This window comes from Pelophylax lessonae, assembly GCF_965119305.1.
Source record: "Pelophylax lessonae genome assembly, chromosome: 1".
Lineage (NCBI taxonomy): Eukaryota > Metazoa > Chordata > Amphibia > Anura > Ranidae > Pelophylax > Pelophylax lessonae.
The window spans coordinates 536,932,115-536,952,260 of NC_138768.1; the positions used below are offsets into that span (position 1 = coordinate 536,932,115).

General features: G+C 49.4%; 1 protein-coding gene across 1 annotated transcript in view; it reads right to left on the bottom strand.

The window, feature by feature from the left end:
- Positions 1 to 15,784, bottom strand: part of CFAP299 (cilia and flagella associated protein 299) — a 738,453-nt gene extending 722,669 nt beyond the window's left edge. Inside the window, exon 1 of the mRNA XM_082261915.1 lies at positions 15,640 to 15,784. Within this exon, the coding sequence (XP_082118041.1) occupies positions 15,640 to 15,750 (111 nt within the window). The 5' untranslated portion in view covers positions 15,751 to 15,784. The remainder of the gene's footprint in view (positions 1 to 15,639) is intronic.
- Positions 15,785 to 20,146: the final 4,362 nt, after the last annotated feature.

A 20,146-nucleotide genomic window follows, 5' to 3' on the forward strand; every position in this document is an offset into this window, starting at 1 on the left:
GGCACCCTGTTGTGGGTTGGTGGCTGACGCCTGGCAGTGTGGGTTGCTTGCTGGCACCTTGTTGTGGGTTGGTGGCTGACGCCTGGCGGTGTGGGTGGTTGCTGGCACCATGTTGTGGGTTGGTGGCTGACGCCTGGTAGTGTGGGTTGCTTGCTGGCACCCTTTTGTGGGTTGGTGGCTGACGCCTGGCAGTGTGGGTTTGTGGCTGACGCCTTGTAGTGTGGGTGGCTTGGTGTCACCCTGTTGTGGGTGGCTTGCTTGCCGGAACACTGTGGTGGCTGGCTGGCTTGGTGTCACCCTGTTCTGGGTGACTGGCTTGGAGGAACACTGTGGTGGCACTGGCTGGCTGGCTGCCTTGGTGTCACCCTGTTTTGGGTGGCTGGCTTGCAGGAACAGTCTGTGCTGGCTGGCTGGCTGGCTTGGTGTCACCCTGTTCTGGGTGGCTGACTTTCAGGACACTGTGGTGGGTGTCGGGCTTGGTGTCGACCTGTTATGGGTGGCTGGCTTGCAGGAACACTGTGTGGGTGGCTGGCTTGGTAACACCCTGTTATGGATGGCTGGTTTGCAGGAACACTGTGGTGGCTGGCTGGCTTGGTGTCACCCTGTTCTGGGTGGCTGGCTTGCAGGAACACTGTGGTGGCTGGCTGGCTTGATGTCACCCTGTTCTGGGTGGCTGGCTTGCAGGAACAGTCTGTGGTGGGTGGGTGGCTGGCTGGCTTGGTGTCACCCTGTTCTGGGTGGCTGGCTTGCAGGATTAGTCTGTGGTGGGTGGCTGTCTGGCTTGGTGTCACCCTGCTATGGGTGGCTGGCTTGCAGGAACACTGTGATGGCTGGCTGGCTGGCTGGATGCGTGTCACCCTGTTATGGGTGGCTGGCTTGCAGGAACACTGTGGTGGGTGGCTGGCTTGGTGTCCCCCTGTTCTGGATGGCTGACTTGCAGGAACAGTCTGTGATTAGTGGCTCGCTGGCTTGGTGTCACCCTGTTATGGGTGGCGGGCTTGCAGGAACACTGTGGTGGCTGGCTGGCTTGTTTTCACCCTGTCGTGGGAGGCTTGCTTGCTGGAACACTGCGGTGGCTTGCTTGCTGGGACACTGTGGTGGGTGGGTGGCTGGCTGGCTGGAACACTGTTGTGGGTGGCTGGCTTGGGGTTACCGTGTTGTGTGGGCGGCTGGCTTGGTGTCAATCACTCACCATGGCACCTGTTGTGGGTAGCTGGCTTGCTGGAACACTGTGTGGTCACGATGGCTGGTGACTGGCTTGGTGTCATCTGGGTGGCTGCTTTGCTCCCTGGAACCCTGTTGTGGAGTGGGTGGCTGGATGCTGGCCTGCTGGCACCCTGTTCTGTTGTGGGTCGGATGGCTGGCGGCTGCCAACCTGTGGTGGGTGGCTGAGGCCAGGGCCTGTGGGTGGATGGATAGCTAGCACCGTGACCGGACCGGACTGCAGCTGGCTGTAACAGGAGGCTGTGTGAGGTGGTCTTAAGGCAGAGAACATGTGCAGCGCACAGTGAAATAATGTCGCGCATGGGCCGCACAGGCGTGGGAGGTGGTGTTAGAAGACAGAACGTGTGAGCGCAACATATGCAATGACGTCACAAAAATATCTGCAATATCGGTAAATCCAAAGGCCGATACAGATATATCGGGGAAAGTGCATATCGGCCCCCGATATATCGGTGTGGCCGATAATCGGACGATCTCTACTTTATATCTTCTGTTTTTTCAGAATATTTGGTTGATATTCAGTGTCTATCATTTAAAATGTACCTATGATAAAAATGATAGACGCTTAATTTCTGTTTAAGTGGGCAAGCTTACAAAATCTGCAGGGGAAGTTATCAAACTAAATCAGAATCTGGAGAAGCTATGCTTGGCAACCAATAAGCTTCTATATTCAGCTTGTTCAGTTAAGCTTTGAAAAATAAAAGAGAGAAGCTGATTGGCTGCCATGCAAAGCTCTTCCAGATTCGGTCTGCTCCAGTTTTGATAAATTCCATGCAATGTATACATTATTTTGTTAAGTTATGAAAAAAATTATCAATGAATAAAGTGATAAGGTCCAATTCTCCCAACTGCTCTGCTGGGGTGTCACCCTGTCACACGTGCTTCCAGGGGAAAAAATAGCAAGTATAGCAAGTAGCTGTACTTGTGCTGCCATTGTCAACAATAGGAAGCCCATCCTAGAGATGACATGCAGCCACTTCTGGAGCACATGCATCTGGACAGGAGATGTCTGAAAGAAGCTTAATTGATAACCATATATCAGATGAAATCACTTTACTTCAGCAGTCTCAATACAATACTAGACTCTTGTACAGTTGTTCAGACACCTACCTTAACCTACATGTTGATTTATCCTGTTCGCGATAACCATGTTTAAAGTGGTTGTAAAGTCTATGCAAAAAGTTCTATGAAATAAGGTAAGCATGTAGCTCTGCCTGCAGCCCCCCCAAAAACATTCCAAAGCCTGATTTCAATCCAGGGATGAGCTGTTTTGGTTCTCTCACTCCTTATTGGCTCAGATACAGCAGCTGGAGGCATTGGCTCCCACTACTGTCAATCAGAGCCAGTGAGGAGGGGGGGGGGGTAGGGCAGGGCCAAGCCCCGCTCTGTGTGTCGTATAGACATATAGAGTAGAGCTCAGGAGCAAGCACGCATGAGTGCCCCCAAAGCTAGTGGCTTTCTATGGGGGCACTAAGCTTGGGGGTGAATCCAGGACCTTTAGAAATAATGCCTAACAATTTATAGAGTGAATGCACGTAGAACAGAAGTGTTGCACACAATTTTCAGCAGCAAACCAAGTATGTGTGGAGATTTGTTGCCCTCTACTGTTAGCTGGAGAGGGAGAGAGAGAGAAAGAGACAGACAGCAAGAAAAGAGAGAGAAAGGGAGGGAGAGAGAATGAGAGAAAAGCTGACACCACATGTCCAAATACAGGCGTTGTATTACTGTAATACTATATTTTAGCTAGACCAAAAGCAGAGACTCTTAGGTAATTGTTCCTGGGTTCTGGCTGTTTAAACTGTAGCTGCCCATAACTTCTTGATTTGAATTCTAGTCACAGACGAGTCCCTATTGTTGTTATCTCACATGCACAGTTCCCGATATCTAGGTCTGAGCTACCATATGTATGTAGTGGTCATCTTCCAGTTTATTAGTGTCATGGCAAGTCGGATCGCACAGGTGCACGTACGCCAGTTCACATAACATTGGATGTACTATTTTTGTAATCTTTTCTTATGTAAAGCTTGTATTATTTCCATACTGGTTTACATCTATATACGTTTAAGAGGGAGTAAAGCGCTGCTTATTTATTTATTTTTGACCTGCAAAAGTAAAGGCATAATGTGCTAGTATGCATCACATAATTGCACATTATGTAAAACTTATCGGCATACCAAGCCTTCGTTGTCACTGCTGGAGGCCGCATCCATCTTCACCCATCTTCCTTAGGGGTCCGTGGACTCCAGCTGTGTGACTGGCGGGAGCCATGTGACATAATTCCCGCGCATGTGCTTGGGAACTGCCGGTCACAACACAGGGCTCGGAAGAAACGGCCGTTTCTTCAGAGCTCATGCGCTGATGACGTCATTGGCTGCATATATAGTAAATATCTCCTAAACGGTGCAAGTTTAGGAGATATTTACAGTACCTACAGTGATTAAAGAAGTCCATCTGCTTCCTAAAACTTTGATCCCCTCTGTGCACAGAGACCCTGTCCTGGGTGGAGACACTGCCAACTTTATTATCAGTCCTACTCTTCCAGGTTTTGGTTCTCCAATTTACCTACAGGTTTAGCACAATATCCTGCATGGGGAGGGCCATTTGTCATAACCCCACCAAAAAGAGAGTTACATATGCAACAAAGGATTAGAAAGTCTTATATTTAAAAACAAACGGTAATTGTATATGATCCAGAGTACTTAAAGAAGAATTTAACCACTTGCCGACTGACGCCCGTCCCGACGGTCAGCCCCTCCCAGGCAAAGTGACATACCGGTACGTCACTAGTCTGGGAGCGAATAGGGGGCGAGCGCCCCTAGGACACACTTAACCCTTCCTTCTCCAATACAGTTAACTCCTTCACTGCCAGTGTCATTTTTACAGTAACAGTGCATATGTATAGCACTGATTACTGTAGTAATGTCACTGGTAACCCCAAAAGTGTCAAAAATGTCAGTCAAGGGTCCGATCTGTCTGCTGCAATGTCGCAGTACCGCAAAAAAAATTGCAGATCGCCGCCATTACGCGTTAAAAAAAAACAACAAAAATGACAAAAATCTTTCCCTTAGTTAGTAAACACAATAACTTTTGCGCAAACCAATCAAAATACGCTTATTGTGATTTTTTTTTACCAAACATAGGTAGCAGAAAACAAATTGGCCAAAAATTTAAGAAAATTTTGATTTTTACATTTTTTTGGGGGGGAATTTCATATAAAAAAATATGAAAAATATTGTTATTTTTGCAAAATTGCCACTCTTTTTTGTTTATAGCGCATTATCAAAAAAATCGCACAGGTGATCAAATACCACCAAAAGAAAGTTCTGTTTGTGGGAAAAAAGGACGTCAAATTCGTTTGGGTACAGCATCGCACGACCGCGCAATTTTCCGTTAAATTCACGCAGAGCCGAATCAAAAAATACCCCCTGGTCAGGAAGGGGGTAAAATCTTCCGGGGCTTAAGTGGTTAAGGGTTTAATATTTTATACATAATTACAATGGTCCAGCTTGGACCAACATAACTATGAATATACCATACCTTTGGGATCCTCTGGAAGCTGGAAATCACTATAGTGTACAACATCCCAGTGATCCTCACTAGCTTCAGGGTGCTGTGCTGAAAGCTGGACCAATGTAACTATGTAAAAATATCCATAACTGGAAATCCTCCTCTTAAAGCCCAGGGGCTAAGGCTAAAATGGTGCTGGGATCAAGGGCTTTTAAACACACTCCTGGCTGCTATAGCAGCTGGGAGAGTGTGTAGTCATCTGTACCCATGCTGACTGTCGGCTTTTATGCGGACGTGATTCAAGTGACATGTAACCCAGGCTGTCCCATCTCTGGGCTTGGGCAACTATGGCTGGTATCGCTGGGTAGGCTCGCTGGGTAGGCTGAAGAAGGGAGCTAAGTGAAAGTTTGTTCCTCATCCCCTCTGTGGTAAATGTTTCAGGAAACGACATGTATCAACTAACTTTCTGGTTCAGGGCCGTCATTCTCCGAAAGCGCTGGCAAGGAAAGCAGCTAATAAGGCTCAATCTGAGCTTCATTAGCTGCAGTAAAGTACATGGGAGACATCAGGGGTCTAATAGACCTCTGATGCCTCCATAAAGAGAACTGTCACAACATATAATATATCCCCTTTGTGAAAGCAATAATGTTATGTAAAAAGAGATTAAACCTGTGACAAAAGAAAAAGATAAAAAAATAATGCCCCCCCCCCCCCACATACAAATACATACATCCAAAAAAAAAACATGAGTTGGTGTGCCTATGTACAAAACAGTGACTGCCCCACACATTATTTGTGGCTAACTCTAAACTGGCTTTGAAATCGTCATCTATTGGCAATTTTGGGTACTGAAAATTGCCACTGTTTCTTTGGCGCACACAATTTTAAGGCTTGACATGTTACATAGTTACATAGTTAGTCTGGTTGAAAAAAGACACAAGTCAACCAATAAAAGAGGGGGACAAATTATACAATCCTATATACACAATCCTGTACCCACGGTTGAACCAGAGGAAGCCAAAAAACGCAACGAAGCATGGTCTAATTTGCTCCAGCAGGGGAATTCCCTAAGAGGCAATCGGATATTCCCTGCAGTGGCGCCACTAGGGTTTGTGCCATCTAGTGCAGAAAAACATGGTGTCACCCTCCCATCCCTATTTTCAGGCCGGCAGCCCAGCGTTGGAGCTTGTTGGCACATGTTGCGGCAGTCAATAAGGCCTGCAGACATAATTAGGGCTAGAGAATAGCACGTTAGACTGAGCCTAATGGCTCAGTCCCTATGAGAAGTAATGGATAATGGCCAACAGGCCCTCTTACTAGACCCAGCGAAGCTGCAGCAGTGATCCCTCTGGCTGGACGTTCGCTCAGGGTGACTCTAGTCAGCAGGGTAGCACGTTTCTACCCTAAAAGAGGCACAGTCTTTCTCTCTCTCTGGTGGTGCTAGGCAGCGTGGCTCTCTCTCTGGTGGTTATGGGCAGCAGCGTGGCTCTCACTCTGGCTCTCTCTCTCTGGTAGTGCTGGGCAGCAGCATGGCTCTCTCTCGCTCTGTTGGTGCTGGGCAGTGAGGCTCTCTTTTTGGTGGTGCAAGGCAGTGTGGCTCTCTCTCTGCTGGTGCTAGATAGCGTGGCTCCCTCTCTGGTGGTGCTGGGCAGCGTGGCTCTCTTTTTGGTGGTGCTGGGCAGTTTGGCTCTCTTTCTGGTGGTGCTGGGCAGCATGGCTCTCTTTTTGGTGGTGCTGGGCAGCGTGGCTCTCCATTTGGTGGTGCTGGGCAGCGTGGCTCTTTCTGGCTTCCAGCACAGTCCTCTCTTTCTTATTCCTGTAGCACTCCCTCCCTCAGCTTTTTCCCGGGTTCCAGGCTCTCTTTCTCTCCCCTTCTCCCCCCAGCACCTAGCAGAGTGTATGCTCCCTGAGGACAACAATGGGGCCGCCAATCTGCATTATCTGGCGGACTGAGCGGAGGAAGAGCCCGCTGTCATAGCTTCACTAATGTCCTAAAGATCTTGAGACTAGTCGCACAATACTCGATTGCTGTCCTATAATCTAGAGCATTTGGCTCTGGTGAGTTTGCATTTCACTCGTTTTTGGTGGTGGAGAAATAATTTTCTTTTCATCGTTGTTTCCACTTGTTCACTGGACTACACCGACTGAATATCGTCACATTAATTATATGAACTTTTATCACAAGAGACGTTTTATATTTTATACTGTTTATTTGAGAAAGTTTTCATTTGTATACCCTTTTCAGCGCTGCAATATTCTCTTTATTCTTATAGCTTCACTAATGGGTGGGGTGGCGGCTGCACAGCACCTTGATGGTGTCACCCTTCTTGTGGGTGGCACCCGGGTGCAGTCTGCACCCCCCCCCCCCAGCACCCTCATAGTGACGCCATTGTCAACTTCTCACGTACCTGACTGATGAGCCCGATAGTGCAGAGGAAGGCCTCCCTTACGTATCTGACTCGCGGCAACTGGTAGAGCAGACAGGTGGCACGGGAGAGCAGAATGGTATGAGGGCCTGGCGGGTCAGCTGTTGGACGGGTAGCTCCAAGGTCCCAGATGCTTTAAGAGGAGACAACCAGCAGGTAGAAGGATCCCAACAGCAGGCAGGCAGAAGGACGGAACATCCGAGTCCACACTCACTCAGGGGGTTCACAGGTAAACGGATCAGTTCACAGGCCGGGTCAACAACAGGCGGGCAGCGTGGAATCCAAAGGAGCATGCAGGTACAAGGTCAGAGGGGAGCCGAGGTCAGGTGCAGGCAGAAAGCAAGGGAAGTCCAAAGTCAAGCCGGGTCGTACAGGAGATCAATCACAGAAGCAGGTAAACAGGAGCAGGGGTCACAGGAAGCTGCAGATCAGACAGCAAGGACATAATGCTGCTGCAGAGTTTAAATAGAGCAGCCTGTTGCCAATCACTGCAATTAGGCTGCAGACTCTACACTAAGTTAACCCCTTAGGTAGCAGACCCATGACATTGCCCCCCCCTAAAGGGCAGCCTCCGGATGCCCAATTGAGCCAACTTCTCGGCATGGGATCTCTTGAAGGATTGCATTAGTTCCTTAGCATGAATATTGCTTTCAGGCTCCCAAGAGTTATCTTCTGGTCCATACCCCTTCCATTTAATTAGGTACTGAACCTGATTGTACCTCCTTCTACAATCCAAGATTGTTTCCACCTCAAATTCCTCCTCTCCATTGACCATTACAGGCTCTGGTGGACCAGTATTTCGTTCAGGAAAAGGATTCGGAACCACAGGTTTCAACAGAGTCACATGGAAGACGGGGTGAACTTTAAGTGAATCGGGTAATTCCAGCTCATAGGCTACATCATTGATCTTCCTCTTAACAGGGAAGGGACCCAAAAACTTAGGGCCCAATTTTTTTGAGGGGCAAGCCATTTTCAAGTTTACTGTAGACAACCATACCTGGTTGCCAGGTTCCAGAATTAGTTCTCCTCGCTTCTTCCTGTCAAAGATCTTTTTATTATACTCCTGTGTCTTGGCCATAGTCTCTTGTAAAAGTTTGTTGTTTTCAGAGAAGAAATTCATCGTTTCAGAGACTGCAGGGATTGAGCATTCAGGTATAATACTAGGCAGGAAGGACGGGTGAAAGCCGTAATTAGCAAAAAACGGAGTTTGTTTGATGGCAGAATGAAAAGAGTTATTATAAGCAAACTCGGCAATGGGGAGTAAAGAGACCCAGTCATCTTAGGAGAAGGAAGAGAAGCAACGGAGGTACTGCTCCAGAGTCTGATTGGTTCTTTCAGTTTGTCCGTTCGTCTGAGGGTGGTATGCGGAGGAAAAAGCCAATTCAATCTCTAGAGAACCACACAGAGCTTTCCAGAACCTGGAGGTGAACTGGACACCCCGGTCGGACACGATGTTGGCTGGAACACCATGGAGCCTTACAATTTCTTTGACGAAAATTTTTGCAGTTTCCACAGCCGAGGGTGTATCTTTCATGGGCAAAAAATGGGCCATTTTGGACAGTCTGTCCACCACCACGAAGATGGTAGAAAAACCCTCTGCTGGGGGGAGTTCCACAATGAAGTCCATTGAGATCATTTTCCAGGGTCTCTCTGGAACGGGCAATGGCTTCAGTAAACCCCAGGCCTTTACCCTGCTGTTCTTGCTTCGGGAGCAAGTAGTACAAGACTCCACATAGCTCTTACAGTCGCCTACCACCTGAGGCCACCAGAACGTGCGTTGTACCAGTTCGGCCGTCTTCAGGGCACCGAAGTGTCCGGCCAGCTTGTGGTCATGACAGTGCTCTAACACCGTCATTCTTAAGTCCTTAGGTACAACAATTTTACCTTCATGCCACAGTAGGCCATCCTGTGCCTGTAAGCTGGTTTCAGAGGACGAAGCAATCTCAGCAGAAGCCTGTTTGAGTCGGGATAGGAGATTCTCCTGTAATACAAGAAAGTTTCCTGAGGGAAGGATGGTGTCTGGGAGTGTGGACCTTTCAGGGTCGTTGAACATACGTGAAAGTGCATCAGGTTTTGTATTCTTTGACCCTGGCCTGTACGTTATATGGAATGAGAATCTAGAGAAAAAAAGTGCCCACCTTGCCTGCCGAGGTTTTAATCTCTTAGCCGTTCTCAGATATTCTAGATTCTTGTGGTCTGTATAGATAAGAATGGGATGTGCTGCACCTTCAAGTAAGTAACGCCATTCTTCCAATGCGGCCTTGATGGCCAAAAGCTCGCGGTCTCCCACATCATAATTTCTTTCTGCTATTGATAATTTGCGGGAAAAGAAAGCAACCGGGTAAAGTAGGGCTTTAGCTCCTTGCCGTTGAGACAGCACAGCCCCCACTGCAACTTCCGAGGCATCAACTTCAAGAACAAACGGTAAGGCAGGGTCAGGGTGCTTCAAGATGGGTGCTGACGTGAACAGCTTCTTGAGGGGTTCAAAAGCAGATTGCGCTTTGGGAGACCAGAGGAATCGGGTTCCTTGCTTAGTTAGTTCGGTAATGGGGGCGATAATAGCAGAGAACCCCCTAATAAACTTCCGGTAAAAGTTGGCAAACCCGATGAAGCGTTGAACCCCCTTTCTGTCCATAGGAGCTGGCCAATCTAAGATGGCGGTGACTTTCTGAGGGTCCATCTTAATGCCTTCAACAGAGATGATCAGACCTAAGAACTGGATACACTGAAGTTCAAAGTCGCACTTCTCCGGTTTGGCGTAGAGGCCATGTTGCCGTAGTCGGGTTAGCACATTTCGGACATGTCTACGGTGGTCATCAACAGAGGAGGAGAAAATCAGGATGTCATCCAGGTACACGATGACGTACAAGTCCAGATAGTCACGGAAAATGTCATTGACAAAGTGCTGAAAGGTGGCCGGTGCATTGCATAACCCAAAAGGCATGACTAGGTACTCAAAGTGCCCGAATCGAGTACGAAATGCCGTTTTCCATTCATCTCCTTCTCGAATACGGATTAGATTGTATGCTCCCCGCAGATCCAGTTTAGTGAAGATGACTGCAGCTCCTAGTCTTTGAAACAGTTCGGGCACAAGAGGCAGAGGATAACGGTTCTTTACAGTTATCTTGTTCAATTCTCTGTAGTCTATGCAGGGTCGCAGTGAATGGTCCTTCTTTTCAACAAAGAAGATGCCTGCACCAGCCGGAGAGGTAGATGGGCGAATAAACCCTTTTTTTAGGTTGTCATCAATATAGTCCTTTAGCGTGCCCAATTCAAGCTCAGTTAAAGGGTAAATCCTTCCGAAAGGGACCTCAGCCCCTGGTAACAGTTCAATAGGGCAGTCATAGGACCTATGAGGAGGGAGAGTCTCCGCACCCTTCTTACTGAATACGTCCAGAAAATCGTGGTATGCCACTGGGATTGATTTTTGTAATTCAAGGTCTGAGTCAAGGCAGAGTAAGGCTGAGGGGTTGACTGAAGGTTCTTGCAGGCAATGTTGCTGGCAATAGCTTGAAGGAAATGTGATTTCTCCAGTGGCCCAGTTGATTTGGGGGTTATGGGCCTGTAGCCAGGGCATACCTAGGATGATGGGGAACAGAGGTGATGAAATGGCATCCAGGCGTAAAAACTCTTGGTGATGGGAAGCAATGATAGTAAGCAAAGGGACCTTCTCTTGTGTGACTGGACCGGATTTAATGACGGAGCCATCAGCAAGATGTACAGCTAGTCCCCGGGCCTTTGGCTGAAGTGGAATGAGGTGTTTGGCTGCAAACGTCAAGTCTATGAAGCAGCTGCAGGCTCAGGAATCAATTATGACGGATACCTGGATACTCCTTCCTGGGAGCTGTAACATAATGGGGAGAGTAAGATGAGAGGCTTGGTTAGGTGAAACAGGAACATGCACTGAGGAGATTGAAAGGCACTTACGCATCTTTGCAGGGCAGGACCTCACATAATGCCCGGGTTCCCCACAGTACATACAGAGGTTATTGATTCGTCTGCGCTGTCGTTCCTCCATGGTGAGAGAGGGACGAAGCAATCCCAACTGCATGGGTTCGGACTGGTGTCCGGGCCCGGAGCGACTGGAGCAGAAGGAGTCTGGCTGGAGAAACTGGGAACTTTAGGTAGCATCCAAGTTGGCCGATATTGGCCTGAGGATCTTTCGGAGCGACGTTCCCTTAGACGTCGGTCAATCTGAATTGACAAGTTAATAAGTGCGTCCAGGGATTGGGGTATCCTAACTCGTGCCAGTTCATCTTTTAAAGGATCAGATAGTCCCATCCGAAATTGGTAACGAAGGGCCGCATCGTTCCAATTGGTATCAGAACTCCAACGCCTGAACTCGGCCACGTAGTCTTCGGCGGCTCTGCGACCTTGTTGAAGTGCATGTATTGCGGCCTCAGCCGTCGCAGTCTGCTGGGGGTCCTCATAAAGTTGGGACATCGCTTCAAAGAACGTGGTGAGGTTGCTTAGCGATTCGGCCTTTTGTTCCAGAAGGCGATGTGCCCAGGCTTGGGGTTCTCCGGTCAACAGGGAGATAACGAAGCCCACTTTGGTTGCTTCCAAAGAAAAGGTGCGGGGTTGCAGGGCAAAATAGAGTTCGCAAGCATTATGAAAGGCTCTGTATTTGCTACGTTCACCCGCAAATCTTTCGGGTGTGGGTACCCTTGGTTCTGGTGGTAACATCACTACCGCAGGTGCGGATGAGGTAGCACCTGTAGTGTTGGCGGGAGATGACAGAATTTGAACTCGTTCTTCCAGCCGAGTATATCCCTCTTGTAAATCCTTAACAGCTTGTGTCAGACCCGCCAGATGTCGGCACAGTTCTTCCATGGGGGAGGTTCCTCGCTCGGGCTCAGACATGGCTGTCTGATACTGTCAACTTCTCACGTACCTGACTGATGAGCCCGATAGTGCAGAGGAAGGCCTCCCTTACGTATCTGACTCGCGGCCCCTGGTAGAGCAGACAGGTGGCACGGGAGAGCAGAATGGTATGAGGGCCTGGCGGGTCAGCTGTTGGACGGGTAGCTCCAAGGTCCCAGATGCTTTAAGAGGAGACAACCAGCAGGTAGAAGGATCCCAACAGCAGGCAGGCAGAAGGACGGAACATCCGAGTCCACACTCACTCAGGGGGTTCACAGGTAAACGGATCAGTTCACAGGCCGGGTCAACAACAGGCGGGCAGCGTGGAATCCAAAGGAGCATGCAGGTACAAGGTCAGAGGGGAGCCGAGGTCAGGTGCAGGCAGAAAGCAAGGGAAGCCCAAAGTCAAGCCGGGTCGTACAGGAGATCAATCACAGAAGCAGGTAAACAGGAGCAGGGGTCACAGGAAGCTGCAGATCAGACAGCAAGGACATAATGCTGCTGCAGAGTTTAAATAGAGCAGCCTGTTGCCAATCACTGCAATTAGGCTGCAGACTCTACACTAAGTTAACCCCTTAGGTAGCAGACCCATGACAGCCATTGATAGTGATGATATCACTCCTACTTTTTCATAGTAATATCTCGGTTTACAATGCTGTTTAGTGCACATAAAGCAGATTTATATCATATTGAGAGACATCCCAAGTCTCCCGCATGTGGCCTGCGGCTCCCTGACACCTGCAAGTCCAGTGCAATGTCCCGGGTGCCACTGAGTCTGTGTCTGTCTCAGCTGAGCTGTCAGAATGGAGCCGATGTTTCCTGTATAGTTCTGGCTCCGTCCTGGCATTATAAATGAGACACAGGCAGAGTGATATCAAATGCCTGTGAGGAGACTGACCAATACAGGAAGCATCTTCCTCCAGTGCTGCGCCGCTCCTTACATTTGCTCCATTGAACTTGATGTCATCATAACATGTGTCTCTAGCCAGCATTTCCGGCCCAGCAGTACCCACAGCAGTACCAGCCAGCAGTACCCACAAAAGTACAAACCAGCAGTACCAGCCTGAGCCAGCAGTACCAGCCAGCAGTACCCACAGCACAGTACTAACCAGCAGTACCAGCCTGAGCAAGCAGTACCCACCAGCAGTACCCACAGCACAGTACCAGCCAGCAGTACCAGCCTGAGCCAGTAGTACCCACAGCAGTACCAGCCAGCAGTACCCACCAGCAGTAACCGTCAGTAGTACCAGCCAGCATTACCCACCAGCAGAACCCACAGCAGTACCAGCCAGCAGTACCCACAGCAGTACCAGCCAGCATTTCCCACCAGCAGTACCAGCCAGCAATAACCACCAGCAGTACCACCCAGCAGTACCCACCAGCAGTACCTGCCAGCAGTATCAGCCAGAATTTCTCACCAGCAGTGCCAGCCAGCAGTACCAGCCAGCGGTAACTGCCAGCAGTACCAGCCAGCTGTACCCACCAGCAGTACCAGCCAGCAGTAACTGCCAGCATTTCCCACCAGCAGTACCAGCCAGCAGTAACTGCCAGCATTTCCCACCAGCAGTATCAGCCAGCAGTACCCACCAGCAGTACCCGCCAGCAGTACCAGTCTGCATTTTACACCTGCTTTCCCGGCCAGCACTACCAACCATCTGTACCCAATAGCAGTACCAGCCAGAAGTAACCATCAGCATTTCCCACCAGCAGTACCAGCCAGCATTTCCCACCAGCAGTACCAGCCAGCAGTACCCACAGCACAGTACCAGCCAGCAGTACCAGCCTGAGCCAGCAGTACCCACAGCAGTACCAGCCAGCAGTAACCCCCAGCAGTACCAGCCAGCAGCAGTACCAGCCAGCAGTATCAGCCAGCATTTCCTACCAGCAGTGCCAGCCAGAAGTAACCGCCAGCAGTACCAGCCAGCTGTACCCACCAGCAGTACCCATCAGCAGTACCAGCCAGAATTTCCCACCAGCAGTACCAGCCAGCAGTAACCACCAGCAGTACCCACCAGCTGTACCCGCCAGCAGTACCAGCCAGCAGCAGTACCAGCCAGCAGTATCAGCCAGCATTTCCTACCAGCAGTATCAGCCAGAAGTAACCACCAGCAGTACCAGCCTGCAGTACCCATCAGCAGTACCCGCCAGCAGTACCAGCCAGCATTTCACACCTGCTGTACCCGCCAGCACTACCAACTATCTGTACCCAATAGCAGTACCAGCCAGAAGTAACCATCAGCATTTCCCACCAGCAGTACCAGCCAGCATTTCCCACCAGCAGTACCAGCCAGCAGTACCCACAGCACAGTACCAGCCAGCAGTACCAGCCTGAGCCAGCAGTACCCACAGCAGTACCAGCCAGCAGTAACCCCCAGCAGTACCAGCCAGCAATACCAGCCAGCATTTCACACCAGCAGTGCCAGCAAGCTGTACCAGCCAGCAGAAACCACCAGCAGTAGCAGCCAGCTGTACCCACCAGCAGTACCCGCCAACAGTACCAGCCAGCAGCAGTACCAGCCAGCAGCAGTACCAGCCAGCAGTATCAGCCAGCATTTCCTACCAGCAGTGCCAGCCAGAAGTAACCGCCAGCAGTACCAGCCAGCTGTACCCACCAGCAGTACCCATCAGCAGTACCAGCCAGAATTTCCCACCAGCAGTACCAGCCAGCAGTAACCACCAGCAGTACCCACCAGCTGTACCCGCCAGCAGTACCAGCCAGCAGCAGTACCAGCCAGCAGTATCAGCCAGCATTTCCTACCAGCAGTGCCAGCCAGAAGTACCCATCAGCAGTACCAGCCAGCATTTCCCAGCCAGCAGTACCAGCCAGCAGTACCCACCAGCTGTACCCGCCAGCAGTACCAGCCAGAATTTCCCACTAGCTGTACCCGCCAGCAGTACCAGCCAGAATTTCCCACTAGCTGTACCTGCCAGCAGTACCAGCCAGCAGTACCCACCAGCAGTACCAGCCAGCATTTCCCACAAGCTGTACCCACCAGCTGTATCCACCAGCAGTACCAGCCAGCAGTACCCATCAGCAGTACCAGCCAGCTGTACCCACCAGCAGTAGCAGCCAGCAGTAGCAGCCAGCAGTACCCACCAGCAGTACCCACCAGCAGTATCAGCCAACAGTACCCACCAGCAGTACCAGCCTGCAGTAAAGCATAACTGTAAATATCCCAGCATGTGCAGTGTTTCTGACTCCTACCACCATGACCACTTTAAATCACTGAAGTGGTCATGGTGGTTAGAGTGTTCCTTTAATATCTCTCAGAAGAAGTAAACCTCTGTATGCTGATTCCATTTCATTTCATCATCCTCTAGTTGTGTTAAATTAGTGTGGGGGGGGGGGGGGCGCCACCTCCCTGAAATACGTTTTTGCAGGTTGGGATGTCTGTATTGAGGGATGTATTTACATGAAAGTTTTGCTGTAACATAGACTGTACTGGAGTAGACATTAGAGTGGAATATAATCATTATGAACTTGGATCCTTTTTTTTTTTCCAGGAAAAAAATAGATGACACAATAAAGGTAAATAAACATTTCTTACACCAAGCCTGCTCTGTTCTTATTCACAATACTATCAGTGATCCTATAAAGCGAACTGATGGCGCCATTTACCTCCAGGTAGAAGAGGTCCAGCGATGTGATCTGTGAATCCAGAAAGTCCTCATAGGTGTTAAACTGAGTGATGATCCCGTCCATAGCAGTACCGCTGTCGTCGTCCTCCATTGCGATGGATTCTACTGTAGTGCGTCCTTAGCAACCGAGGGCGGCGCCAGCAGGCGTCATGGAGGCGGAGACATATGGGTCCGGCAGCCAATGAGAGCTCAGCCGGTATAACGCACACACATCTGACAGCTAGAGCAGAGCACGCTGTCTATTGACAGCTCGCGATCGGTGATCCTTCTCTGTGCAGATCGCCGAGAGTTCATGTGTTAGTCATTGCATCTAAAGCACTGGCCTCGCCAGAGGGGTGACACCATCAAGGTGCTGTGCCAATTGTCCCCCATGTGATCTCCCCCGCTAAAATAGCTCTCCCTCTTCTCCAGCTTCACACTCCTGTCACTGCAGCTCTTGCTACCTAGTGCATATGGTGGTTCTGCAGCCTCCCCATCCTGTATCTGTCCCTGACTGTAGATACAATAGGAAGGAACCAGCAGCCTAAGAACAAGAGTTAACAGCCTACTGCGCCAATGGGTGCTGCTGTAACCCGCCCCCTTCTCCAGCCGCCACCTTTGATCAAGAACACAATACTGGAGCTATAGAGGCTGGAGACAGAACCGAGCATGCACCCTGTGTTAACCACTTTGGCAGGGAAGGTGTTAACCCCGTGGGTGATCAAGAGGTTAAATGTGAGCCTAGGGGAGTGATTCTAACTGGGGGGGCGTGGCTTCTGAAATAACCATAGAGACATGTGATCCTATATAGAAGGATCACATGGACTCTATGATCATTCCAGGGAGAAGAACGGTCGGCTGTGTTTACAACAGCCGACCGCCCTTCTCTCTCAGCGGGGAACGATCGCAGGGTGTCAGGCGGCAATCAGAGCCACCTGCCAGCTGCATCGGCTTCCCCGCTGATGAGCGGGGGCCGAAACGTGCTTGCCGCCTAGCCTGCTGCGGGCGAGCGCCGTACAGTTATGGCGATTCGCGCAGGAGCGGCTGCCTGCCGAAGTACATCTGTGGCGGGCGGTCGTAAACAGGTTAAAGTGTTTGTAGAGAACTTTTTTTCAATTAGAATAGAATGACAGGTATTGACTGTTTCTAGATACAGTATCTCACAAAAGTGAGCACACCCCCTCACATTTTTCTAAATATTTTATTATATGTTTTCATGTGACAACACTGAAGAAATGACACTTTGCTACAATGTAAAGTAGTGAGTGTACAGCTTGCAAAAATGTCCAAATTGGGCCCAAAGTGTCAATATTTTGTGTGGCCTCCATTATTTTCCAGCACTGCCTTAACCCTTTTGGGCATGGAGTTCACCAGAGCTTCACAGGTTGCCACTGGAGTCCTCTTCCACTCCTCCATGAAAACATCACGGAGCTGGTGGAGGTTAGAGACCTTGCGCTCCTCTACCTTCTGTTTGAGGATGTCCCACAGATGCTCAATAGGATTTAGGTCTGGAGACATGTTTGGCCAGTCCATCACCTTTACCCTCAGCTTCTTTAGCAAGGCAGTGGCCGTCTTGAAGGTGTGTTTGGAGTCCTTATCATGTTGGAATACTGCCCTGCGATCCAGTCTGAAGGGAGGGGATCATGCTCTGCTTCAGTATGTCACAGTACATGTTGGCATTCATGGTTCCCCCAATGAACTGTAGCTCCCCAGTGCCGGCAGCACTCATGCAGCCCAAGACCATGATACTCCCACCACCATGCTTGACTGTAGGCAAGACACACTTGTCTTTGTACTCCTTACCTGGTTGCCGCCACACACGTTGACACCATCTGAACCAAATGCGTTTATTTCAGTCTCATCAGACCACAGGACATGGTTCCAGTAATCCATGTCCTTAGTCTGTTTGTCTTCAGCAAACTGTTTGTGGGCTTTCTTGGGCATCATCTTTAGAAAAGGCTTCCTTCTGGGACGACAGCCATGCAGACCAATTTGATGCAGTGTGCGGCGTATGGTCTAAGCACTGACAGGCTGACCCCCCACTCCTTCAACCTCTGCAGCAATGCTGGCAGCACTCATACGTCTATTTCCCAAAGTCAACCTCTGGATATGACGCTAAGCACGTGCACTCAACTTCTTTGGTCGACCATGGCGAGGCCTGTTCTGTGTGGAACCTGTCCTGTTAATCTGCTGTATGGTAGGGATGGGCTTTATGTCCAAACATCAGCTCTTAATGTGTTCGCTGAACACACAAACAAATGGGGCGCTCGGCAGGAAGTTTGCCCGCCGATGAGCGCCCCATAATACACTGCACTGTTGCAGTGCATTGATTACTGATGATTGGCCCAAGCATGCACCTGACATGTATGCTTTGGCCAATCACAGCACAATGTCCTGTCAGAGCCATGATTGGCTCAGCTGTGTATTGTGTGTTATAATAGAGATTAGGCAGGTAGTTAGTGGATAGTGTGATGAGTTATTTTAGTGCAGTCAGTGTAGTGTACAGGCATACCCCACTTTTATAATGTATCGATATGTTGTAGCCCTGGGTCCCCTCTCGGTGTTCCCCAAGTTTTGTGTCCCTGTCACTTATAGTTCATGAGCAGTGCCATGCCAATTTTACCAAGATTTCCTATAGACACCAATATTAAAGACCAGGAGCAGTCCAATGTCAAGCTGACCAATATTTCCCATAGATGCCAGTGTTAAAGATGGGGAGCAGTGCCATGCTAAACTGATCAATATTTCTCATAGTCGCCAATGTTAAAGACAGGAAGCAGTGCAATGCCAAACTGACCAATATTTCCCATATATGCCAATGTTAAAGATGGGGAGCAGTGCCATGCTGAGCCGACCAATATTTCCCATAGCTGCCAATGTTAAAGACGGGGAGTAGTGCCATGGCAAGCTGACCATAATTCCCATAGATGCCAATGTTAAAGACGGGGAGCAGTGCTATGCCAAACTGACCAATATTTCCCATAGATACCAGTGAGCACTGAAAGCTGAAAATTGGTCTAGGCAGGAAGGGGATGAAAGTGCCCTGTATTTAAGTAGTTAAGGAGAACCCTATGACAGAATTTTAAAAAAAATGGCATGGGGTCCCCCCCAGAAACTATACCAGGCCCTTGGGTTCTAGTACAGATTTTAAGGGGAACTCCACACCAAAATTAAAAGACATGGCCCCCCCCCCCCCAAATCCTTACCAGGCCCTTTGCCTCTTCTGAGGCGTCCCGCCGTATGCCGTTCTTCAGCTTTGACAGCTCTTTTATAGGCAAGGGGCGGGGCCACCTGAAGGGCCTGGTATGGACTGGGGGGGGGGGGACCCTACGCTGTTTTTTTTCATGTTTTTTTATCTGTATTGCCAGAAGCCGACAATACATTACAGCCGTGAGCAAGTTTAAGTTACATTTTTTCTATTAGAAATGTCAGTATTGCTGCAGCTGGCTACATACATCGTACATATGCTCTAATTTTGAGGCACATTGAGGGGACCACCCAGGCACGATATTTAATGTAATTTTTTATTGTTTCACTTTAAACAACATTAAAACTGCTGCTCCTGTAAAAACAATTGCATTGAGAAATTTTTTTTGCATTGATACATGTCCCCCAAGGCAGTACCCGGGTCCCCATACACTTTTTTATGGCAATAACTTGCATATAAGTCTTTAAAATGAGGACTTTTGATTTCTCATGTTCGTATCCTATAGGCTTTAATAGAGTCTGCATATTCGCTGGAAAATTTTCCCTGTTCCAGATGGTCTGGTGCGAACCGAACAGGGGGGTGTTCGGCCCATCACTACTGTAGGGTCTTGGCCACCGTGCTGCAGCTCAACTCTGGGCAGCAAACATGTGACCTCCACGCTGTTTTTTATTTTTTTAATTATCTTTAACATAACAAACAACCAATAGACACAACTTGGGTAAGTGGAGGTCACATGTTTCCTGTGTAGAGTGGAGCTCCAGTAGCTCCAGTCTGCAGCCAGATACCGTTGCATGCAAGCAGTGATCAGACAGCAGTTAAGGGGTTAATTTAGTAAAAAATGTGAAAATGTAAGGGGCGCTAAAGGGGCTTTTATTACTGCAATTCAAAGTGTTCTTGTTACAGAAACTTTTCTATTGTTTGCAGCTCACAGCTCAGTGTGAGCTGCTGTGACAGGGATATCAGAGCTTCTCAAGGCACAATAATTGCTGTGCTCGGCTCCCGCAGTGATCATTGTGCTGTTAGATCCAAATCGGGGCACCCCCATTTACCCCCAATCGCAGTGGTACTGGCGATTGGAGGTTAATGGGGGGTGCCTGGCTGCTTCAGGGTCTGAGGCACACAAACATCCCCAAAGTGGGATCTCACAGCACAATGACTGCAGTGGGAGCCGAGCACAGCAATCGTTGTGCCTTGAGAAGCTCCGATCTCCCTGTCACAGCAGCTCACACTGAAGCTCCACTCTAGACAGGAAATATGTGACCTCTACTTATTCGAGTTGCATCCATTGGCTGTTTGTTAC